At 38.0% G+C, this 24881-nt stretch overlaps 3 protein-coding genes across 8 annotated transcripts in view; 1 reads left to right on the top strand and 2 right to left on the bottom strand.

Moving 5' to 3' along the window:
- The window catches only part of if (integrin subunit alpha inflated), a 76549-nt gene extending 65625 nt beyond the window's left edge, over positions 1-10924 (top strand). For 2 of the 3 annotated variants that reach the window (XM_033330097.2, XM_076622854.1), the window contains exons 7-13: positions 161-241; positions 2010-2185; positions 2486-2724; positions 3113-3728; positions 3956-4858; positions 5365-7458; positions 7766-10924. In XM_033330097.2, the coding sequence (XP_033185988.1) occupies positions 161-241; positions 2010-2185; positions 2486-2724; positions 3113-3728; positions 3956-4858; positions 5365-7458; positions 7766-7858 (4202 nt within the window). In that variant the 3' untranslated portion in view covers positions 7859-10924. The remainder of the gene's footprint in view (positions 1-160; positions 242-2009; positions 2186-2485; positions 2725-3112; positions 3729-3955; positions 4859-5364; positions 7459-7765) is intronic. The other variant, XM_033330099.2, reaches the window with a different exon arrangement.
- PAN2 (PAN2-PAN3 deadenylation complex catalytic subunit PAN2) lies at positions 9643-20639 on the bottom strand. 3 transcript variants are annotated; one of them, XM_033330105.2, is made up of 21 exons: positions 20206-20639; positions 19434-19621; positions 19101-19270; positions 18905-19025; positions 18638-18834; positions 18336-18549; positions 18128-18261; positions 17893-18039; positions 17710-17806; positions 15724-15957; positions 15381-15626; positions 15062-15308; positions 14178-14357; positions 13926-14092; positions 13419-13587; positions 12808-13324; positions 12393-12610; positions 12185-12314; positions 11860-12081; positions 11239-11500; positions 9643-11148 (listed from the first exon to the last, which is right to left on the bottom strand). In XM_033330105.2, exons 1-21 carry the CDS (start codon positions 20285-20287, stop codon positions 11134-11136), a joined length of 3957 nt encoding a protein of 1318 aa, XP_033185996.1. In that variant the 5' UTR covers positions 20288-20639; the 3' UTR covers positions 9643-11133. The 3 variants fall into 3 exon arrangements, with proteins under 3 accessions (XP_033185996.1, XP_033185995.1, XP_076478970.1); XM_033330104.2 differs by having other exon boundaries at positions 9643-11500; XM_076622855.1 differs by having other exon boundaries at positions 9643-11500; positions 15089-15308.
- An 814-nt stretch (positions 20640-21453) lies between these two features.
- Positions 21454-24675, bottom strand: LOC117154732 (uncharacterized). Of its 2 annotated transcripts, XR_004463824.2 has the most exons (6): positions 23776-24673; positions 22932-23070; positions 22663-22852; positions 22408-22481; positions 22074-22331; positions 21454-21827 (listed from the first exon to the last, which is right to left on the bottom strand). XR_004463824.2 is itself a non-coding variant. In XM_033329975.2 (4 exons), exons 1-3 carry the CDS (start codon positions 24409-24411, stop codon positions 22665-22667), a joined length of 963 nt encoding a protein of 320 aa, XP_033185866.2. In that variant the 5' UTR covers positions 24412-24675; the 3' UTR covers positions 21454-21827; positions 22663-22664. The 2 variants fall into 2 exon arrangements, 1 of the variants encoding a protein (XP_033185866.2); XM_033329975.2 differs by lacking the exons at positions 22074-22331; positions 22408-22481 and having other exon boundaries at positions 23776-24675.
- Between the last annotated feature and the right edge of the window lie 206 nt (positions 24676-24881).

Below are 24881 nucleotides of genomic sequence, written 5' to 3'. Positions count from 1 at the left end.
GGTGAACGGTCACTGGGCCGCTAATAAAAAAGAGAAACAAGTCGGAGCTCGAGCTTTCATAACGCCTGGGCGACGGAACTGCAACACGTAATACATCGCGACCACACGTGCTCAGTGGGTCTTTGAAGTGATTTAGAAGGCTTTCGTTGAACGATTCCAGGTCAGATATACTCGATCAGCACCGCATTGAGATTGGAGTTCTTAGCGACGATGTTTGTCATCCCCGAAGCAGATGCATCAGGTATCGCGTACTTGCAGGCGCCCCTAATCAAACGAAAGATAAACAAATGTGTCGTTTAAAACCAGCCCCCTGTTTTCAACACCTCTAATCTGCCGCCATGTTTTCTTAACGACGGCGTTCATTAACAAACGTTGCTTCATGCTCCGCGAAACGTGATCTTTTCGTATTGAGTTTTTTTTGAAACTTCACAGCGTGCAGCGTTCAAGGAAGTACGGTATTCCGATCGAATATCTCTGTTGTTTCCAAAAGATACGACGTTATTTCGAGAGCGGAGCTGTTTTTGCTTTTATCTTCGTCTCGACGTAACGTCGTAGCGTGGTAACGTTGCTAATTATATCGAGTTCTGAGAATTTACGCAGGGGAATATTTCGTTTAACGATAAATAATTACCGTTTCGCTTAATCGCAAATTCAACTTTTATTTCCTACTTCTTGATACTCGCGGACGTATTCTTCTCTTGAAAAGCAAACCAGAGATATTTATCGGCACTCCCCTGGACGTTTCATTCTGCGTATCGCGAATATCGATGCCCGCATCGACGGTGTTCGCGATAAATTCGAAACGATGAGATTATTTGCCACGCGATCGCGGCATTCGTTTGCTTGGCCCCCAAATAATCAATTTCCAATAATTCCATATTCATCTGGCTTCCACTCATGCGGATTTACCGCGATTAACCCGACGCCTGTGATTAATAACGATTCGAACGAACTCGTGTTGAACTGTCACGCTCAAGAGTATCGTAAATGCAAAAAATAAAGAGAAAAGAAAAAAAAGAAAATAAAAAAGGGAAAGAAAAGAAAGAGAGGGAGCAAAGAGCATCCTTTGTTCCGTACATTAGTTTGCAATTAACGTAGAGTATAATCTTGTATGCTTGACAGTTTGAGGCTTGTGACGCCTCTGACGCTCCTCCCCCTCAGTGATTAATATCCGATTGATGATTAATGCACCGTATGCTATGATTACTTATTAATTACTGCCAGGTGAGACGAGGGTGGCAGTGTTTAACTGGTGCAGGCCCGCTTCCTTCGCAGCTTCGCGTTGCAGCCAGAGAATAATAATACGAAGCCAGTCTGTAGTAACAATAATAATTTCTAATTAGACTCGAAAGAGTCTCCTTGGTTGTTGACGTTTAGTCGCAGTTGCATAGTAGTGGCGACCATCGGAATAATATCAGCGTCGTCGATAGAGCTGCGCTTAGAAGCTGGATTAATCACAAAAGCGCCGCTTTACGAGCGTGTATCGTTACCAACGTTTTTTGACTACGATTTTCCGACTTTATTCCGATTTCAAGTGGCTATCCAAATGCAATAGGACGTAGCTTTAAATCGCGCAGCTTAGTATCGTAAACAACGAACGTAGAATATATCGTAAGATGCGAAATATCTGTATTTTAAATTGAAACGCGTACAAAGTCGAGAAGTAACGTTCCTATCGGTTCGCTAAATTTTCTTCATCGTTTAAATTTGGTCTAGTCGGATCAATTATACGACCGAGTAATCGATACTTTGTATTATAGCCGTACTTGCGATCAGATATTTCTTCTGACATCGCGCGTTGCTAGTTTCTTGTTAATATTCTCGCGGATATTTCCCATGTTACGATCGACCATTCTATATCGATCCAAGTTTCTCACAGATATTAAATTCCTATTTCGTGTGAGTGCGCGTTCCGCTGGATCGTAGTCAGAAAGCAAATACGTTTGGGAAAGTATGTGTCTGAAATCGTAGGTACAACTTGGTGATTGACTGCATCGATTGCTTTACAGGCCAAGCGTTTTCACAGCCGTTGAACAGCCGCGCGAGAATAATGTTCACGAAGGAAGGGCCAGCCACCGAGGACGATAGCTACATGGGTTACTCTGTCACGACCGGCGATTTTATTGGAAACGGTGACAGCGGCACCGCCGTCGGCGTACCTCGTGGCTCCGATCTCCTCGGCAAAGTATGCTCATGAAATATTAACGCGGTAATTCGAAAGAAAAGAAGTCGCGGCATCGGAAATTAATTCTCTCTCGTAGAGAAAGTAACCTACCGAGAGAGATCGTTCGTTCGCCTGTTTCTTCGCGGAAACCGTACGAATTCGGACGATTGAGATTTGTTAGAAACGATTCTTTATCAAATCGTCGCATCGAGAAACAAGTTAACGAGGAAATTCGATCGGTCAAGATAGAAGCGAGATATCGTTCGACCATCGTAAAACACCAGGCTTCGTATGAAATTAACGAAAAATCTTCGATCATAGGTCATTATCTTTACCTCGAACATGACGAATCATCGCAACATCACCGGAGAGCAAATGGGAGCTTACTTCGGTTACGCCGTTGCTTCTGGCGACATCGATGGCGATGGACTAGACGATCTTATAGTTGGTGCGCCTATGTACACGGTGCCAGATAACCCGGAAATGACCATCGAGACCGGAAGGGTGTACGTGATCTATCAAGGCGTTGGAGCTGAAAAATTCCGCAAAGTTGACTCTAGGTACCGTCTCGTCTCGTTCTTGTTACACGCGCGTTATCAGTCAAAAGTTCGACGATATTCCAGAAGCGTCGATCACGATTTTCAATTTTTACGCGTGATATTCCTTTCGTTTATAATTCCATTAGCGGATACTTTACTTACCAGGTGACCGAGCCAAGCCATACTGATAAACAGTTCTTCCCAAAGAACGTAGGCAATTGTCCGATTTAAAGTTACTATCGTAGAAAAGAGAACACTCGTGTCTGTCGCGATTGAATTTCGTTGCCACACGAACGAATCGTCGTTATGCGTGGCTGAAACTAGTTGCAAGGAAGATCCTGAGGATCAGCCAGAACTCGAGAACACGCGGATCGTTGAACTCCCGCGATAATTGCTTATCGTTATCCAGGGACGGAGAGAGCAACCGCGGACGATTCGGCTTGTCACTGGCCTCTCTGGGGGACATCGACCGTGACGGTTATGGTGACTTCGTGGTGGGTGCTCCTTACGGTGGTTTACGTGGTCACGGTGCCGTGTACATCTATCACGGTTCGTCAACCGGCGTTCTCGAAAAGTATTCCCAGGTGATCTACGCTGAAAACCTCGATGTACCCGTGAGCACGTTTGGATTTTCCGTGTCTGGTGGCCTCGATCTCGATGGAAATCGTTATCCAGATTTGGTGGTCGGTGCTTACGAATCTGCCACCGCTGTATTCTTCAGATCCAGGCCAGTCATCAAGATGGATTCGTACGTGTCCTTCGATCTGGAGTCGAAGTTGATCTCTCTGGACGATAGAAATTGTACTCTATCGGACGGCAGCAGAGTCACTTGCCTTCCTCTGAGAGCTTGTTTCAAATATAGCGGAGAAGGTGTTTTCTCGAGGCATAATTTCAATATTCAGTACGCCCTGGACGTGAAGAAGACAAAGAGTCCGAGATTGTTCTTCTTGGAGCTGGAGGGAAGGAACACGATGAATCGAACGATCATGGTCGATCGCGAACGACAGTTCTGTCGCACCGTTCAGGTTCGTCTAAATCATTTCACTTGCTTTTCGGCGAACAACTTTTATCAATTAATCGGAGAACTTGATTGGAAATTTTCAAGTTCCGCTACCAAAAACTCTCAAGTATCATTTAATCAAAAAGAAGTAAACGTAGAGACAAAATTCTATTTGTTGCATTTTCAGTCATGATTGTCCGAAACTTTGACTCGTCAGATCTAATTAACCAGAATCCCTTGCACCATCTATAGGTATATGTGACACCGAACATTCGCGACAAGCTTACATCCCTGGACGCCGAGATGCGGATGAGTCTCGACGAGGAACGCTACGAAGACACTCGACCGAGAGACCCTAGACTCTCGTTGCGTCCCGTTCTGGGCTCCACGACATCCAGGAAGGACTCTCTGTCTATCAGAAAGAACTGCGGCTCCGACAACGTGTGTATCCCAGATCTGCAGATGAACGTGACATCGAACGTGCAGAAGTACCTGCTAGGCTCCGGTAAACGGCTGCAGCTAGACGTGTTGGTGCAGAACATGGGAGAGGACGCTTTCGAGTCGACGTACAACTTGAAACTACCCGCTGGTATCGATTACATCAAAGTGGAGAAGATCGAGACTATGGGGGTGCCTGTTCAATGTTCGGCGCCCAAACAATCGAATAACAATACTCTTCGTTGCGATATTGGCAATCCATTGCAGAAGAACGGATTAGTTAAATTCAGAGTGTTGTTGCAACCTGTCACGTCGCATGGAATGAAGCCGATTTACGAGTTCGAAATGGACGTGAACACCACCAATCCTGAGAATCCGTACACGACCGACGATAATACGTATACCTTGAGATTGCCAATTTGGATCGAGACCGATCTACGAATAGACGGTGAAAGTAAACCGAAAGATCTGTATTACAATCCGGATAATTATACCAGCGAGATAAATGTTACTACGGAGGCAGAGTTTGGACCAGCTATGACGCACAATTATACTATTCGGAACCAGGGTCCGTCGGACGTTATCGAAGCAGAGGCTTTTCTTATTTGGCCTGCTCAAACCTTGGCCGGAGACACGTTGCTGTATTTGTTGGAGCAGCCGGAAACTTCTGGACCCATCGCCTGTGAACCTGCCAATGCAAATTATCTCAGTCTGAAGGTATGTTTCGAGACTTATTATATTTTTATTACAACGCTTTGACAGCCTTACTGCCAATCGCCGACACTTTCACTCAGTCCGTTATCGTATAATTATGATACATTTTTTAAGAAAATCGCATTCAATCCATTGTATCGTACACTTGAGCTTTGTACGAATATGTGTATTCATTTCTTGATCGTCCCATACACTTACACAAGTCGAGATTACAATTCTTTTCTGACCAATCGCTTTCACCGAGTCGTTAGACTCACAAATTGCCGGCCTTTTCGATGCATTTGTAAATCGTTTCGCTTCGATGGAACGCTATCGGATACAGGAATCGTTTGGCTCGCGCGTAAGTGCCGATTAAATTAAAAAGAAAAAGCCGAAGGCAGGTTAAGCGATGGAAGAAGCGATCTTTGCGAAAATAACTTCTCGTCTCGAAATAGAGAACGTTCCCTTAAATCGACCGAACGAATGATAACATTCAGATGAAAAGTAATATATTCGTATGCTAATTACAGCTGGACCAACGCAGGAGTATGTACTGGCATCATCCAGATCCATCGGGAGTGATCCTGGACGAGTCGCAATCAGGCAGAACTATTAACGTGCAACGAGGCTTCGACATGGACAAAAGTAAACTGTCCCAGAAGGAAGAGTCCGAGATCAACACCGGAGACAGTTCCAACATCCAGAAATCTCGTCATTCCTCCTCGTCTTCGTCTAAAGCGATCACCAGCGAAACAAGAAGGTTCCAATTATCCGACACTGGGAGCAAGCCGGACGTCCTGATCACCACCTACACTCAAAACAATTCAGGGACCAGCTCTATAAATACGGCAGACTTAGCCGCTGGCAACAGAGGCGTGATTTTTCACACGGAGTCTGGCGGTTACGGAGAGACGGCTACGTTGGGCGGTGGTTTCCGGCCCAGTGACGGTAATAGTCTAGGTGCAAGAGTACCAGACTTCGAAGGAGGCCATGGATCGTACGTGAACCATTCGGAAACCTTCGTAAACCGCTGGGGCGAGACCAGCGTTTCTGGAGGACGCTCGTCTTCGTCGGATAGATACGGCTCTAACGTAAACGAGAACGATGAAAGCTACCAGGAGCTATTAAGACAACGACAGGCGCAACGCGAACGCGAGGAGGAGGCTCGATTGGAACGTCAGAGAAAAAAGGAACAACACATGGCTGCGCAAAGACAACGAGAGGAGCAAGAACGTTTGTATTATCAGAGAAGACAGGAAGAAGAACGCAGAAGGGCGGACGAGGAGATGAGGAAGAGACAGGAGGAGGAACGAAGACAACAGCAAGAAGAAGAGATACGAAGGCAACAAGAGGAACAACGAAGAAGAATAGAGGAAGAGGAATATAGGCTGGAGCAGGAGAAACGTTACGGCAGTTCCTCCGAACATCGTGGAGTTCAGAGTGGTTTCATCAGCGGTGATCGAGAAGAAACTGTACGAGGAGGTGAATTCGGATTCCAACTACGTAACGTCAGCTCCACGCAGGACCTGGCACGACTCTTTGGATCCTTATCGAAGTCAGCGACTGGTTACGAATTGTTCAACAGACAGGGCAAACAATATGTTCAGTTTATGGGAAGATTCCGAAATTCTGCCGACAGAAGGGAGTATATAGAGTTCCAAGATGGATCTACGTTCCCTCTTCAGGACCGTTACGGAGGAGAGAGTTACGTTTCTGGATCTACGGAGACCAGAGACGGTAGATTCTTGAAGATAGAGGGTGAACTTCTGGTCGATTCGAGCGGAAAAGGGTTCATCGTGCTCAAAGATGGTCGCAGATTCCCTCTGCAGGGCTCGTTTACCTACACCGAGGAAAGAACCTATACGTTGGATCCATATAGTTACCAGGGAGGTAGAACCGGCAGCGAATACGAAACGAAGGGTTACAGTAAATCCTGGAACGAGGAATCTAGCCAAGCTGCTGGCATAGGAAGCGACTACGAGTCCAAGTATACCAGCACGCACGAGGAAAGAAGAACAGAAGACAGAAGAGTAACTAGCAGAGTCTACGGAATAGAGAACCGCGATACTCCCGAGGAACGTTTATCGACTAAGATTCCAAATTCCAACGATGGTTCTAGATTCAGGCGAGAAAGCGATATGGTTAATGTGAGGGAATTTAAAAAATTCGAGAAGCTCCATAGAATACCTAGGGATCTTGAAAACGACCCTTTAATGCCAGAAGCAGAATTCGACGAGGAAGATTACGAGAGCGATCTAAGAAAGCAGGAACCGGTTAGTCTTTGCAAGACAGCCAAATGCGTGATGCTGAGATGCGTTTTGGGTCCGCTGAAGAAGGACCAGGAAGTTTGGATCGGTGCTAGGTACAGAGTGGACGCGAGGACGCTGAAGAAGGTCGCTCTGCAGGAAAAAGTCAGGGTTTCGACTCGATTGGAGGCACAAGTCACCAAGCAACCGTTCATAGGCGCACCTGCCGAACAGGTGATCAAGAGCCACGAAATTAAGACGAACGTCGAGCCAAGCATAACACCATCTGCGCCGGATGTTATTCCGCTCTGGGTCGTGGTACTCTCTGCCTGCGCTGGAACGATCATCCTATTACTGCTTATTTTCCTGCTGCACAAGGTTTGTTTATGCAAATTAAGCGGTACGAGTTTGCGTAAGACGATGTACGATGATATCAAGGCTTGTTTGTTGAAAGTATCTATCGAGTGTTGTAATCTCTCTAAACTTTTCTTATCCTTCTAGAAACATTTACATTCTGTTCTCGTTTTTGCTGAAAATCTTTCATTAGAAAAATCGAGGAATCTCGAGGAATATTCGTTGAGAATGTTGTTGATATTACACAAGTACATCTTCCGTAAAGCCTTAAAACCGAATAAGGTAAAGAACTGAAACGATTTTACAAAATACCTTTTTATTTCTTCGACAGTGCGGGTTCTTCAAGAGGAATAGACCGTCAGATGCACCAGAGAGGCAACCATTGAACAGGAACGGCCACTTCCAGCAGGGTGACGACCACTGAGAAAAAGGGCCAAGTATCCATCGATGGAATTCATTTCAAATCTCGAAAGTCGAACTGAACGAACGAGCCATGAAGGGCCTTTTAATCCTCGAATCTCGCGAACGAACAAATTTACGCACTGCCTGGATCACGGCTCGTCCTAACTGTAATACAGTCCCGTGTCAAGCAGCACTGTGACTAATATTACGATTATTGTAATTAACAAAATCGCGAGTGCCTTTATCTCCAGCCCCCGAACGAGGAAACTGCTCGAGCATTTTTACTTACATCGAATTACGAACGAATAAGCGATGTAGAAAAGGTTCTGGGGTTAATCTGCGATTATTTTCTACTGCCACTGAATACTCCTTCCAGCTCCTGCAGCTCGATCATGCAAGTTTCTAGTCAGGAGACGTTTTTCTTTTTCTTTTAATTATTATTATTATTATTATTATTATTATTATTATGTCATTTTTTAATTACCTGTAATTTACTTAAGCCACATGCTCGTCGATGATTACGAGCGAATACGAAGATCGATCGAACTGCCTCGATGACGTGGAGGTCGAAGTGGCCTGCAGCAGATACACCTTGCAATTTATGGAAAATAGATTGCACTTTTTCACTCCGTGTAGAATTTATCGTAATCTTTCCTTTTTTTTTTAAAGGAAACGTCCGCTATGGAGAATTCTGAAAAAATAAGATCAAAGGGTGAACGAGTTTTTTATTTTATCGGTCTTGTACAAACGCTGATTATATTCCGGGGCTTGAGCAATTGCAAAATAGTTGAGATTACCAAGAGAAGAATGTCTAGTTCTGTGTTGTAAATATACTATAGTATATCTATTCTGGCTTACCTGGTGGAATATTCAGAATAATAATTTATTAATTCTATTTTCCATTAGAAGAACGTTTAATCGGCTCGAATGCTTCGATTCACGTCGATAGAGATCTCATTCGTCGCCGACATCGGCAGTCGATTTTATATTTGTTCTCCTTTTTAAAACAAGCTCGAGAACGGGAGTTTTCGATTATTTATTATAATTTCTACATTATTATATGTATATGTAACGTATGATAGAGCGTCGTAACGTGAAACCGGGGCTTGCCCTGACTGTATGTGTGTACAATCTTGTAAATTATTAACTGTATTACTAAAAACCGTTCAGAAAGTAACTAGCTAACACAAATTAATAATTGTGTAGAGAGCGAACAAATTCCTGAATAAGCGGGAAAGTAGAAACTGACTTGTACATACAGAGTTAAGGTGTAATATTAAAAGAAAAAAAAAATATATATATATATTAATTAATAATATTATTAATATTAAAGATGGTATTTTATTTTTAAATGTGGGTGAAAAATCACCTCTGACAAAATTACTTCATCAATTCTAAGAAATCTAGAATTTTTTAAGGAGAATAATTTTGAAAATATATGTCATGAAAATGGAGAATTAATTAATTTTTCATTGAGACCAACTGGTAATATCGATGGCATGATCCCCTTTTATTTCAGACCTATTCCCTTTTAAATAAATAAATAAATTCGTACCCTTGTATCAGGAGATTCGTCAGAATATGATCGGAAACAATTAATTTTTCATATAATCATTTATTAGAAAAATCACAATGACGTAACAGCAGTAGACATAAAACAAATGCATGATTAGCATGAATATCATACTCTCACTGTTGTTTCTACGATAGTTGTATGGATCGTTTTTTGTTAGACCTGCATTAATTTGTAAAGTTACGTCGCGCATAAATGATAAGAAAATTGTTCCAGATATAAAAAAATATATCTTTCGATAATCTTGATTTATTTGATAGATTTTGACAATGTTTCTACTCTCTCACTCTCTCACACATACACACACTCTTTCTCTTATTTTCACTTTTCATTGTCTTTGATAAAATTTATACAAAAATAATCTTATGAGTACAATCATTTTGTAAAATATATTACCGTATTTCGTTTAATATTTTAATTCTTGCGTTTTAAGAACCTCGAAGTAGAAAAAGTGTTTAGAAAAATTTCTGGTTCTTTCAATGATTGATTTAATTTTCGATCGAGCGAAAATGGTCTGCGTATATTCGTGAGACAAAATGAAATCTGCCACCGGGACGAAGTAAATCTTGTAAAAAAGCGTCTTCGTATTTTTTTCCCCCGGTTTCTGCCTTCTCTAATGAGTTGTCGTTGGGAAAAACGGTACAAAAGTCAATATTTTAAAAAACATACATATAAAAAAAGGAAATCATGAAACGTTTCGTACAGACATACTCATCCACCTCTAGGATTATTGCTAAAAATATTAATCTTTCGTTATATACACGTATTGTTAGCCCTTCAACGCCCTATTTTTTCGTTATTTTTATCAAAATTTGTTGATAATTTAGTAAAATATTTTTGTAAAGCAATTTAACTTATCTCGTTTAAACGTTCAGTCTTCGAAACTTCAATATCGAAAGATCGAAATAATTTTCGAACTTTGATAAATTTTTTGAATTTCTCAAATTCAGTGATCAAAGTAGTGTGTCGTTGAAGAGAAAACAATTTACCAAGCAGAATGGTTTACGTGTATGTGTTATCTTCCATTTAAGATACATCGAGAAAACAAAATAAATATATTCACCATCTTCGGCAGTGTGAGGTCGATACTCTTCAAAAACTAATGTGCTATCGAATAATATGTATGTACAATATTATGTATATACGATGGCCACTGAATGCGTACCAGATATTTCGTTTCGATCCTTGCCGAAAAATTACGATCAACGCGAAATTTTGTTTTCTCTAACGTCTTGCTTGATAATTTACAATAATCTCGATCAGGCGGAGGCTAACTAAAAGATTTACAATTTACGATCGATAATTGAGTTATGTTTATACGAGCCGATGTCGTGAGATAAGAAAATACTAAATACGATTAACAATGTAGTTGTACCCGTAATCATTAACACCCGCGACATCATCAAGACATAATCTTGGAATTTCCCTAGTTTCTATGTACGAATAATTGAACTTCTTTTCGAACAGGATAAACGCATGGACCAAAATAATAAACAACGTTTTTTCAAAATTCAATCCTCGATTTGTTTATGACTATACTTCAAAATTCAATCCTCGATTTGTTTATGACTATACTTCAAAATTCAATCCTCGATTTGTTTATGACTATAGTTCAAAATTCAATCCTCGACTTGTTTATGACTACACTTCAAAATTGTCGTCTAAACTTCATTGTCTTTGCATGTAACTAAATCATACACTTCTTCCTGAGGGTCATCCTCGTATCAGCTATCCGGAACCTGAAGACAGACAAATTAATTAATAAGCATTAATTAAAAATATTTATATATATTTGGCTATGGGTATTTTAAGTAATCGATCATCCTTACTTTCCATTGTAGTTGGTTGCCAACGTTGTAAAGCTCCTTTAACGATTCCGCCAGCTTTCCAGAATTCTCTAATTCCTTGTATTTACGATACAACTCGAGAGCAGCCCTGGCATCTTCAGTAGAGTCGTGTGTTTCCGACTGAATCTTCTTACCCAAAAAGTGCCACGTAAGAAAACGCAGCGATACCATACGATGACGAGGTAAATGAAACAGCAATACTGTGTCTACGACCTGCTCCGGTGGAACGACTAAATTTATCACTCTGTGAACAACGAGAAAAAAACATATGTAAAATCAATATGATTAAGGTGATATTAGACGTGTTAGTATATTAAAGAGACGAGTGGTAAAAATGTAATAGTCAATGTATATTAAAATCACTTTAAATATAAGTACAGAGATAGAGTATGTCGATCGTAACCGTCGCTCACTCAATTTTACCGTATGTCTCGCTATAATAATTCGCTATGCTGATCGCTATACTGACTCGCTATGTTACTCGAATCAGCGTATGTTAATCGAAACAGCGTCAACACTAAGGCACAACAATATGAGTTACTCCCGATTCGAATTGTCCTATGACTCATATGCCGCTACATAATAAAAGCAAAAAGTAATTACCTAAAATCATTCTTCAGGCCATGACCAACGAACATGATCCCATTATCAACGAGAAATCGTAGTTTTTGGTACGTTGATTTTAGAGTTGTTAAGTGCTTGCTACTAAAGTTTGCGTCCAAATCACCTGGTTGAATCCCACTGAATTTTGTCAGGTAATCTACTACCTGTTCTTGAGTGCTTATGTAATCGTCTATAAAGGGAGTTCCTTCTAGGGGACCTTGGCTGTTTAAGGGATTAAAAAAATATTAAGCAAGAAACATAGTGATCCAAAAAATGGCTATACTAATGTAAGAATGATAAGAAAATAGTTAAAAATTGTACATACCCACGTATACAAGTTATACGTGCAACAGACATGTGACTTGGTTTTATAGTGGACATTTTTCCATCGCTACGAAGTTCAGATTCTTCCTGATTCAACGTTACAAATTCAGCGTCAATTCCAACTAGTTCACCTATAGAAATAATTTTATCAGTTAATACCATTTTACGTATGTAATTTAATGTCTTTTATTTCTATATTTGAGAGAAACCTGTTTTAGGCATTTCGTCGGACGTCAATGGGGTAAACGTGATACCCCTTGTCCCTCCACTGCGAGCGATACATTTATCTTCACCAAATACATCATAGGTAAGCGGACTGACAAATGGTGCTGGTTCAGGTGCAGGTACAGCAGTATAATGAAGGACACATGGAACCTTCCAATCAAGATTGAACCATACCGCTTCTTGCGGTGTCACTGCGGATATACTAAACAAAATAGACAAATTTTCATTGCAACTTAAAACAAAACTCTATAAAACTAACGAAGAAAGTAAGATTCCAATTTAGAACATTTGTATGCATAGAAAACTTTTCGAAGTTTTCCATCATTCATGCCATCCATACGATTCATTGTCGATTATTCTAATATCATTGAGTACAGAAAATGAATTACATTTACGTACCAAAAATCGTTAAAAATGTACCACTGCGACACCGCACTGCCAGCCGATCGTTCATGATAATTTGGTCCAACTCGCAATAGCGCAACGATATTCCTCTTATCTTCATTACTCTTATCATCGATGTAGCAAACCACAGCACTAAGACTATACCGAATTTTGCTTATCTTATCCAAATTTTCATCAGATTTGTTTCCTTTCTCCACATCGTCATTTCGTACTGCGTTAACATGATTTTTAACCACTTTCTCTTCTTCTCCGGAGATCTCAGATTCTTGTATCCTATTATCCCCTTGACCATTTTCTACTATGACCTCATTGACTGTTTTACTACTTTCGTTAGAGTCGCTCTTTGGAGTGCTAATTTTTTCTACGAATAATTCACAATTGCTATCCAAAGAGATCTCTATATCGTGTGGAATCCACGAATGAGAATAGTATAAATGACTAGGCGGTGTTGTGACCGATTGCGGTGTTGAAGTTGTTATGGGTGGAGTAACTGGTGGCGTTTGTATATTTTCTAATAAAAAATTTAAATAAAACAGATCGAAAATGTTAGTTATGTAAGATATAATGAAAATTCTGAAAAATTGTAAAATGGATTGTAACTGTACCTGGATCTCTGCCAATGTGTCTGAACCTACAGCCAATACGAGTACAATTGTTGCCATATCGACATGGTTTTGCAGTAATGGGGACAGGACTCGAAGATGGACTACTTTCTTTGCCATTTAATACTTTTTGAACGACTATGTCCATTTGCGCTTGCCAGAATGCTTTATCCTACAATAGTGGTAATTTTAGAATGTTAAAAGTCATCATGGAAATTAGTATATGCTTGCAGTCTATGAGATGCAGTCATGAAAGAACTCTGATGATTAGTTATTAAATTATTCAATGTGCAGGACATGATTAGGAATAATGAGTAACGAAGTATTTCATATCGAATATTATAAATAGTGACATTGCGGAATTGGTAAAATAATATTGGATATTGGTAAAATAATAGTAATTGTAAAACTTTTTCATATTACTCAAGAATATTTTTATATTTATGACTGTTCCCTGTTATAACTGCTAGATTTTTATATGAAACACTTATAAGATTGTGTTTGATGTACCTGCTGTGTATCTAAACCACAATTCAGAGCTAATATTTGAGGTAGTTTAGTCAGTTGTCGAGACTGGAGTGTGGGTGTAAACTTCTGACAATTGTCACACCATGCAGGTGTAATTTTCTCGGGTCTTAAACTACGGATAAGAACATTCGTAAATGGAACTTCTTCGGCTGCAAAGGATAAAAATTCATTCATTTTGTACAATGATAATTGATGTGTATATCCAACATACATATAACGTAAATAGTGGCTTACAAGGATGCGTTAATTCCGGATAAACTAAGTTACATAGCAACATGATGGAATGTTTCGTAGCTTCTTGCCCACATTTGAGACAGCGGTGTATATGCATTTGTTCGGATCCAAACAGACGACTGATCTCTGTCTCTTCATCTCGTACTTCGTTCTCCTCGATAGATTTTTTGCTGTTTTTGTCTATTCGAAATAAATATTTGTATAAGTTTTTTCGAATATCATTATTTTTTTTGTAGTTGTAAGATAGTATACGTTAGTAATGGAAATTTATAAAAAAATACATAAAAAAATTCAATAGCCTTTCATGAGGATCTATTTACTACTATGCTAATTTCAGGAGAATAGTATTTATATTTGCAATGTATTATTGCTATCCTTTTTTTTTTTACAAATAATATCGCTATTTAAAATATTCTGATTTTCTTCTTAAAAATATAAAATGAAAAGTTTAATGAATTTATTGAAAATTACAGCAATGCAGACGCAAAACAAATTTTTGCAAATAGGCTATGCATTCCCAGAAAACAATGTCATCTTTCCTATAAAAAAGAAGAGGAAGTATAGGTAAAAACAAAATTAAAAAAAACGTGCTTAAACAAGAGACTAAAAAACTTTCTGCATAAACCTAGCGCAATAAAAAAGAGGATTAACTGGCAACCTCTGTATATCCCAAGAATACAGGTATGAAAATACACATAATTTTTATCACTAAAAAAAAAAAAGAAAATTTTTTAAAACTTAAAACTTAAAAACCTTAAAATTTCTTTGTATTCTTTGGATATGTCGCCACAATGGTCAAATAAGTGTAACAAATAATCATATACAAAATGAAAAATAAACACAAAAAGTGCCCAATAAAAAGGTTACACATGAATTGTGTTTACCTTTCGATGTGATCCACATATATTTACCATCCTCCTCCTGTTTTTTCCTTTTCTTCCTTTCTTCTGCGTGGCTTCTATATCGGGAGCCAATGTCCTGCAAAATGCTAGGGAAATCCTGTTCGTTATAAACGAATGGAGGACATTTTGGTCCTGATTTAAGCCGAGCAGCTTCCTCTTCCTCCAGTTGCCGTTTCTTTGTTTCCAGAACTTCGTAATGGATCTGATGTAATATAAACCTGTTCCAACTCTGAAATTCAACAGTAGTATTAACATATTAATATTTAACACAGACACGGACGTTCTGTATTTAGAGACATACCTGTATCAATCGCATCAAATTCGTTTTCCTTTTGGCTTCCGGGTGGAGATCGCTGAGTATAAGTCCCAAAGCTGCTGCTTCGGGAACCGTTCTGAAAGCTCGTAGGAAATTGGCTGCCTGACAAGGCAGTCCTCGGGACGTGTCTAACATGTGAAACAAGAATCCTAGCTCACAGGATAGGCAGAATTCTCTTTGGCACGAGTGAGAGAGCAGGGCTATTCTTACAGGTTCGCAATAATAAAGTAACTGGAAAATACGTGATAGATATGAGTATCTGAGCTTGTTTCCCTGCAAGAAGAATAAGCTTTCTGGATATTCATTGTGCTGATTGAACTAAGCTTACCTGCAACATAGCGTTACAATAGCTGTTAGGAAGAGTTGCTTCGAGACCGCAGAAGTTGGTGTGATTATACTGATCAAAATCGAATTCATCGTAACCGAGACGTGAATATTTCAACTCGATTTTGCGATAACGTTTAGGTATGGCCACAAAGGTACCGTCATCTGTTTTTGATCGTGAATCGCCACCGAAAAGCTTTGCGACTACTCCCCGACGTTTTTCCAAATTGTAAGGTATCTGCAAAAGAGGTATTATTTATTTTTCTTCAATCAGTCAAACGACTTTCGCTTTTTCTCTTAAATAAATTTAATAAGATTAAAATTACGATGTACTATATGAACGTGATTTACACCATAAAAAAATAAATAATACCTATTGAATACGCGTGGGACCGAGCCAATAAGTTAGGTTTACGTGTATGTCTTACAACCTTTATTTCACTCAAATACAACTTCCATTATTACATTCTTGAAGGAATATATTCTATATAGGCATTAGATATACTATCGATTATTAGCCACAAAATCATTAAACTAGAACAACCATTCGAACGAAATGCATCGATTACAAACGCTCCAACGCGAAATCAAAGGCAGTAAATAGCGTTCTTCTTGAGATTCAAGACTTCAAAATTTGAAACACAATATGATTTGTTGGAAAGTAGATCAAAACTAAAATTACACCACATACGGAGTTAAAGAGCATAACATAAGCCTATAGAGAGCATATTTTAAATAATTCGTGAAACTATATCGCGAATTATGCAATGCAATATATATGTACATCATTTTAGAACACGTTCATTGTAATTCCTAGATTGGCACATTATTCATATTTGTCTTGATAAAAAGTTAGTAAAAAAGTTATTGCTTTTTTGAAGAAATTAAGGCAGATGCAACCATTGCTCTTCAATAACTGCAATTCTACACAGCCATTAAGGTGCTACTGGTATGCAGACCTTAAAATAAATGTCAATATTTCTCAACCTTTCAAAGATATTTAGATAAAATTTAGTAAGATTCTTAAAAATTTGAAATTCGGCTCGAGACAAATTTACTAATGTTTATATTTTATAATAAAAGTCTACAGTAACGGACTTTTATCGGTGAAAATAATAGAATTCAGTAACTATATTCATTATATACAAAAAAAATTTTTATTCTATATTTTCGACTTCTTTTTTCGCGTAGAATCACCCCCTTTCCGCTTGTACCATCAGTTACCAGCCACCATGTATAATTGAAAAATATATTGACTAAAATTAAGAGAAAGATTTGAATATTATGTAATACACGTGTTCAATGTCCTACTTAGATCTTTTTCTCTCATACATATTATCATACAGGAAATTATTAGAATGTTGTAGACTAGCTTATGAAAATATATCACGATCTTTTAAGGTTGTTCATCGACTACAATATTTATCACGAAATGTTATCAGTCTTAAATCACATCATATTATTCTGGCTTCTCTAAAAAATTGAAAGTATGGAGCTCGAATTCCTTTTCCTTACAATATATCGTTCCGATTGACTGTATCAATTTATACCACTGAAGCTATAATAAAGTCGTCAATTAGATTATACTTCTTAGTTATGTTATGCAACTAATATTGTCTGATAACTGATTCAATTAATAACAATTAATAACTATATGTGTCAATGCATACAAAAACAACTATTCAGTCACAAGTATATAACTCCCTAAAGACAAACTTTGTTCTTTCTAAGGACTGATTTAAAACTATATAAAGTTAAAGATAAATGAGGACTGTCCACGTTTGGCAGCGATAATTTGTTCTGTTTTACTCCCATTGGTGTAACTGGCAACAAAAAAGTCAAACATCAAGACTAATATGATAGTATAATCTTAAATGGGAGTCATGGAAAACACTCTGAGAATGAAAGACTGGAAATTCGGATTTTAGGAGAGATTTAGAAGAGTCGGAGAAGAATATTGTACAAGAGTGGGAGAATATTTTTTTCTCACTTGATTTCTGCGAAACGTCTGGGGATTTGGAGCATAACCTATAGTTCCTTGCATCTTCATTGTACGCAATATTTCAGGATCAATCGGTGGTGTTCTTCTGTAAAGATATAGAAAACAAGTTTGGAATTAGTTTTTTTTATTAACACTACTTCTTCAATTTAATTGTCAGTTATCATTACCTACCTATAAACATTTCTCAAAAATTCCTCTGGCCAATCGCTCAATAATGGCTGTCCAGTATAATACATTGGTATTGAACTTAGTGGTGTAATATCATCATTGAATGATATATGTGGAAGTGGCTCAACTGGATCAGCAAATTCAGTTGGTCTGGATAAATGAAAACAGAATCATTGTTCTATGCTTTCTAACTTCAGCTGGAATTTTTTTATTTAAAAGATTTAATATATTTACTAACCGAGAAAATGTATTAAACTGGGGCTCGGATGTATTTGTAGACATAAGATGTATAGAACCTGCCGAATCTCCAAAGCACAGACACTGAGATGTAGAAGATACATCAAAGGATAATATTGCTCCACTATTTGCAACCTATCAATACAAGAAAACTTGTACATTATGTAATTATAGATCACCCTTTTGCACATATGACATATAACATTTACCTGATACAAGCATGTCACAGATGGCTGTACATTAGCATAGATAGTGTCAAGAAGTTGCATTTGTCCCGATGGTGCTACAACAGCTAAACGACTGGAATAGCTGGGTAGGAACTTCAATAGAAGAGGGCACACCAAAGTTGCAACTGGGCTTAATGCTCTCATTTGTCTCAAGTCATATGCCATTAAGAATCTATCTACTGTCAAACCCTGACGACTAAATCAAGAAATTAAATGAGTTAAAAACTTTAACAATTACAATAGTGTTCTCAATGATATATTAATTATGGTGTTCTAAATCTTACCAGTTACTGAAACCACAAGTAACAAGGTAATTTCCTTGAACATCAAAGTCACTGAGAGAACCACTGTGAGTATCAAAAGTATGTTCTATTGATAATGTATTTGGATCCCTGAGATCGATTCGTCCAGCAGGATTGCCACAGCATATAAGTCTGCTATGCTGCCTTAAAATTGCACAACCATTTTCTCCTACATGTACCTATAAATACAATATGTTACAAATACATATCCACATAATCATGTTATTCTATCAATAGGGTGAAACTCACTAATCCAGTCTCTTTCCCTCTTGTTAGATCAAAATTGATAATTTTTTCCTGATGACCCCCCATAAGTAATCCTGTTGGTGAAATTTGAAGCATGCATTGCATGTCTATCATATTTGGTGACCTACAAATTGTTTATTTCTATACAAAAAGTTCATAAGTTCATAAATGTCATACAAATACTACAAAATTAACATACATGTGCGAAAATATTGGTATGCCACGTCTCAACTGACATCGTAGTAAACTCTGTGTCAGAATTAAAATTCCTTCATCTAATGGATGAATATGCCGAATTTCTTGAGTGGCATGAACTTGAAACGAGGTGTACTTTTGTAAACCAGGCCCATAATAAGACGTCACATGACCCTATGAAGCATTGTTCTTAGTCAATGTAATTTTAATAATTATTTAATAAATATCACAGTGTAACATGAATTAGATGTTATTTTAATCATACGAATTACATAAAGTAAATGATAAAAGTAACAAAATGTATAATTTGTTAACTAGACAATAAATGTTATAATACCCCTTGATTTCCCATCCACATGAGCTCTTCGACATTGTCAAAGGTGACAGTGGAAACTCCAAATCTATCCCCCCCATCAGCAAGTACAGTACGAGTTTCATGGAATTCAGCCCCGGCAAATTCTTCTCCAAATTGCTCTGTTGCAGGTACATACTCATCACCAGTTAAAACATAATTTGGTTCTTCCCCTGTAATAAAAGATGAGAAAAGATGTTGACAATGGAAATTCTTGATGTTGTTTCAATATCAGTCAATATCATTAAACATAACTTGTGACAACATTTCAACATTGAATGTAGGTTACAGATTATTAACGTCGATTAATCTTTGTTATCATTGTTTCCGAATTGTAATATTTCTGCCTGAACGAGCGCCTCTAAATTTCACAGTTGAAAACAACAACATCACAGCTGATTTGAATCGCGTGTCTAACCTTTGAATTTTGCAAGATTGTTTTGGGTCGAACAGCTGATCGGAACTAAGCATCATGTACCGAAAACAGCGGAAAGAGTGGGAGTAACCAATAACGGTTTATTGAATTGGTGGACAAGAATTAATGAGACAAAAGATATTACGCGATACTAACGGCTAATGGGACGCCAGATCGCGCACCATGATTCGAGCAACGAGTGTCATAGAACAAAGAGGTTTCGCGCCTTTTCGAGTCTTCCGAATCTTGGGACGTAAAGATCACATTTTGATGTAATCGAATTTATTTTGCCGCCTTCGGAAGAGAGAAAGAGTGTTAAAATGATATATATAAAATACTTACAAAGGAGTTGTTGTTCGTTAACACCGCTATCGGCCGTGGCCTGTATGGACGGGTTGTAGTGACCCAAAACTGAGTATTCCATAATATTCCCGTCTTCAGGTCGTTCGATTTTGAAACATGAAATTACCGTTAATACGAAGATAGCCGTAAAATCGTTGCTCCAATGATCATTCTCTTTTCATAGCACAATTTTGGACACGCACACGCACGTACCGTAGTCGCCTTGGCAACTGTGCAACAAGCGAAACACTTCGTCACGAATATTCACACTTTTCTCGTTACCAGCCGATTTGAACTAATGAAAATTATAGTTAGCACGACACTTTCTACACTTGTTTATCACAAGACATGAGCCGACCTACTCATCGAACAACCTTTAATTCATGTTTGCCCTTTTCTACGCGTTCACCCTTATATAGCTTTATTATGGCTGAAAGATGTCGCCACTTGCTGCTTCGCGCGTCAATCAATACTGCCAATAGCAACGACGCAAAAATCCCTAGATTTCATTATTCGGTTAGTTGTCGCCCTAAATATTGTGGAAGAAAGGCGCGAAGCTGGAGAGAAAATTTAAGAAAAATTACGTTTAAAGGATTTAGAAATCGATGGAACTGATGGAAAAAAGTATATAATTCAAATACTTTTACTATTTCATGAAATTCTTATGTTAAAGAAATAATTGAAAGTAACAGAGCAATTTTATGAATGAATTTTCAGGCCAGACGGTGTCTACGATTGAAAAACGTTCGATTCTGCTCATATATCAGTCATGCTACGCGAAAGAGTAAGTAAAATAAAAAAATAATATTCATAATTATATCGTGGATATGTTTGAAATGCACTATAAATTCAAATCGCTAAGATATATGTATGTGTACTTCTGAGAAATATTTTGATAATTATTGTTCTAAATTCATAACGACACTTGTATAACGCCATCTTGATATGTTGATTTGCCTTTTGTAATAAGATTCGAATTTATTTAGCATTATATTAAAAAATTTAAACTATTATTTCTTAATATATCCATCGACAATATTAAAGTTAATGTAATGCATTTTGTTTTTTTTAAAATATCGTGAAAAGATATAATCCTATAAGATATTACTATAACGACATTTATAATTAGGTTAATTATAAAATTCGTTATTTTCAATTGTAAATTATACAATTTTCGCTTAATTATCTGAATATGCTATTCTTTGCTTCTTGAAACGCATTTTCGTATAAAATGATTCGAGTAAAGAATGGAAGAATTTATTTGTCAGACATCGATATACATATGTACATATATATATATATATATTTCACAATTTTTGATTAACGTTTTACATATTACGTGAGAAACGATGAAAATCACAGAAGTGTCGAAATATTCGCTGTTTAAAGTGAGGTACGGTTATTAATATGAAAATATGTATCGAAGAGAATCTCTAACTTTTTTCCAAAATACATTCATATTATATTTTGATTAGTTTCACACGGTCGTCGCTTTGTATAACAATATCGTATACTACAGAGTACGAGTAGATTAGATGTACTAGCCGTGTTTATTCATTTTGCACTTTGATTTCAATTTTGCAATTACCTATTCTCAAAGACGCTTTCTACGGGTGTATTACCTAAAAAGAAAGAAATGATATCATTGTATTAATTAATTTTCATGGAAAATATGTAGATTTAGATCATCGATAAAAAAAAGAAACAAAAAAATGAGCATGGGCCATTTTCAATACTACGACATAGCGTTTTATTCCATTATACGTTTTTAAATATATTTACTGTATGTAATATTCATTTATACGATTTTTTAATATTTATTTGGGAAAGAAAAAAATATTAAAATAGAAGCAATATGTAAAAGTTACCTTATAGAGAACAAAAACGATTAAAATTATGGTTGGTGGAACGGTAGCAGATTTGTTGTTGATTTTAACAGCGGGGGTGGGGGAGGGGGAGATTTAGAAGATTGTTTGCTACTGTAAAATTTCTGTTAAGTAGACAGAATTGTAAAATATGAAGAGGAAGAAACAACGATTTCATTGGAAGTCCTTTTGGGTTGTTTCACGAAGTAGTAAGAAGTCTCAAAAAATTCGTGAACATAATCGTTGTGCGATATGTAAGACCTAACAAAACAATTTGAAATCATGTTATTCATTAAAAATCTTTTTAGTCTCATTTACAATGTTGTTGAAAACGTACCATTCAGTCTAAGACGTGTACCCTGTTAGTGTTAACGCGAATGAATTTTCAAAGAATTCAATTGATCGACCTTACTGAAACGGAAGTAAAATATAATTTAAGTTGTTAATATACGAGTTTAAGTTTGTGAAAGTTACTTCTGCATAAACGCAATTTATTATCGATGATATATAGATTCAGTTGAATCAGCAACACTTGAGAAAGAATTCCGATTCTACTTTTCCAATGGATCTTCGTATTGCCTTGAATCATTACCTTTAATGCCGTCGAATCAGGCGTGTGCGATGATGAAGAGCGCTCATGAGGATTCCGACCTCTTCGTCGGATTCGGCCGATTGGCGTCTCGATTTCCGATTATTCGGTGTTCCACTGACCGATCCAGAGTTTTGTTTAGATGGTTGCGTTGGGAATGACGAGCGACGGATAAGAGGCGGCGGTCTCGCACCTACGGTTCGATTTAGTGCCATTTATGTTAAACGATACGTTTATGTAGGCTAATCGAGCTGGTCTAATTATACGGCTACCTAATAGGCGTAAAGCAGATCGATGCATTTCGAAAGATCTCGCACTCTTCATTGGGTACCTCGGTAGGAATCTCCTCTGAACGGGTAACTCGACCATGGACGTTTTTCTTGAGCTGATACTATCTGCCTTAGACGAGTCCTTATGCGTTTTTTAAACATATATATATACATGTTTGTATACTCGTGTCGTATTGTTTTTCATATATATATATTTATATATACTTTATGCAACATAGAATAGGAAAATGCATTTCGGTGCGCGTGAAATCAATCAGTGTAACGTTTCGTTGCATCCACTTTTACAAAAATATGGTTCTACTTGTTAACGTGATATGACATTACACGTCCATACTGTATGTGATTAACTAGTATCGTATGCTATAGTATCTGTTTGCGGTAGTGTCTAATCTGTGATACTAAGAATTTATTTAATGACACTTCTACTTCTAGAAATTCTCTATTCTATAACATTTCGTTTTTTAAATACCTTAGTCAATCAAGATTCTCTGTGTACTATGAATCTACACAGACCATAGTCGCAACCAAGAAATTCTAGTTCGCATATTACTATTACTTTCATCGATGTCTTTTTTTTTTTTTTATTCTTTAAATCGATATTCTACTATTATAGCTTTCAAGGAACATTCATGTCGAATGTTTCGTTAAACGAGCATCTCTATCTCTGCCTCTTAAATGTACCTGTAACGTATCTACACTGATTGGATTTGCAACGACGAGAAATATAATCGTTAAAAATGGTGCGTTATAAAGATCACGGAATGGATATATATCACTATCTGGATCAAAGTTACAAGATAAACTAGTGCGGTTTCCGCTGTAATACCTTATCTCTAGCGAAACGTATTCGCAATACTTCAACGAGAGCAGCGATTGCTGAAATGAGAAGCATCGTCACGAGAATGTGTCCGGCGACCAGAACCGATTTCGTTCGACGATCTTTCCCACTTTCTTCAACTTTTTCCGTCGAATTCTCACCGACGATCTCCTTCAATACCTTGGACGTTTCATTATTCCCTTTGTTAACAGGTTCGCTCTCGACATCTCCGTTATTTTCCTCCTTCGTGTCGTTAATCGGACAGATTCGCGTGTAAGTACAATTTCCATCGTAATCACTTTGAAAAACCGATATCAATCTGTCTTCGTACTCGAACCTTGGACAGCGTCTCAACTTTCGATGATCCACCGGGATTATTATCGCTTCGACTGTTACGTTCTCCGTCGTTTGTATCGTAGTATTTTCGCCGATCGTTTCGTTTCGACTGTAATAATTCGTGTTCAAGAGCAATCGCAATGGCAAGGAAAGCAACACCCCGAAGATGGTTAGTATAACGAGAATGCTGACGTTAATGCCCATCGAAATCCGCTTCTCGGACATCTTGACAGAAGCTTGTAACCGAATCGCGTTCACAGCTCGTTCCTCGTACGTTCCTGCATCTTGCATGATTGCACCGCGTTGCATTCGAAGGCCAGGGTTTTCGCGCTCATGTCGAGTCGTTTCGTTCGCTCGACACGTTCCACCATCCACCGCGGCTTTTGCTCCAGTTCACATGGTCGGCACTCGAGACGAGGGTGTAAGAACTTTCGAATTGTTATCGGATGAACGACAATGGGATCGGCCACGATATATATCTCTTTCGTTCAGACGCAACTGTTGCGCATTCTGTTGTGACTGCAGTTTCAAGTGAACCTGGATGTCGGTTGATATTGATTTCCAAGCAGAAGCGGCCGCGTACGCGCAAGTCTCGTGGTACCTCGCCTCCGTTCGAGGAAACTACGAGTTGGCGGTAATTAGATGACGTTTAAATTGACCCTTGTATTAAACAATCAACGCTTACGCAGGAATTGCCCTTGTTCGAGTTTGCATTAACGTACGTAATCGATCATACGGTCGATTATTTCTTGTACTGTGCTTACGTAGCTTGCAGTAAA

The sequence above is a fragment of the Bombus vancouverensis genome, chromosome 11, assembly GCF_051014615.1.
Source record: "Bombus vancouverensis nearcticus chromosome 11, iyBomVanc1_principal, whole genome shotgun sequence".
Taxonomy (NCBI): Eukaryota; Metazoa; Arthropoda; class Insecta; order Hymenoptera; family Apidae; genus Bombus; species Bombus vancouverensis.
The sequence above is the reverse complement of the archived record's forward strand: the minus strand, read 5'-3'. Positions and strand labels throughout refer to the sequence as shown.

Excerpts from the sequence above, each read along its gene's own strand:
- PAN2 (XM_033330104.2), bottom strand. The coding sequence starts at position 20,287 with ATGGAATACTCAGTTTTGGGTCACTACAACCCGTCCATACAGGCCACG. Across the intron at positions 19,026-19,100 it reads ATACCAATATTTTCGCACAT|GTCACCAAATATGATAGACA; the intron begins GTATGTTAATTT and ends AACAATTTGTAG. Across the intron at positions 13,325-13,418 it reads ACACATTGGCAGAGATCCAG|AAAATATACAAACGCCACCA; the intron begins GTACAGTTACAA and ends ATTTTTTATTAG.
- LOC117154732 (XM_033329975.2), bottom strand. The coding sequence starts at position 24,411 with ATGCAACGCGGTGCAATCATGCAAGATGCAGGAACGTACGAGGAACGA. Across the intron at positions 23,071-23,775 it reads TACGTTTCGCTAGAGATAAG|GACTCGTCTAAGGCAGATAG; the intron begins GTATTACAGCGG and ends AAAACGCATAAG. Across the intron at positions 22,853-22,931 it reads ATCTGCTTTACGCCTATTAG|GTGCGAGACCGCCGCCTCTT; the intron begins GTAGCCGTATAA and ends ATCGAACCGTAG.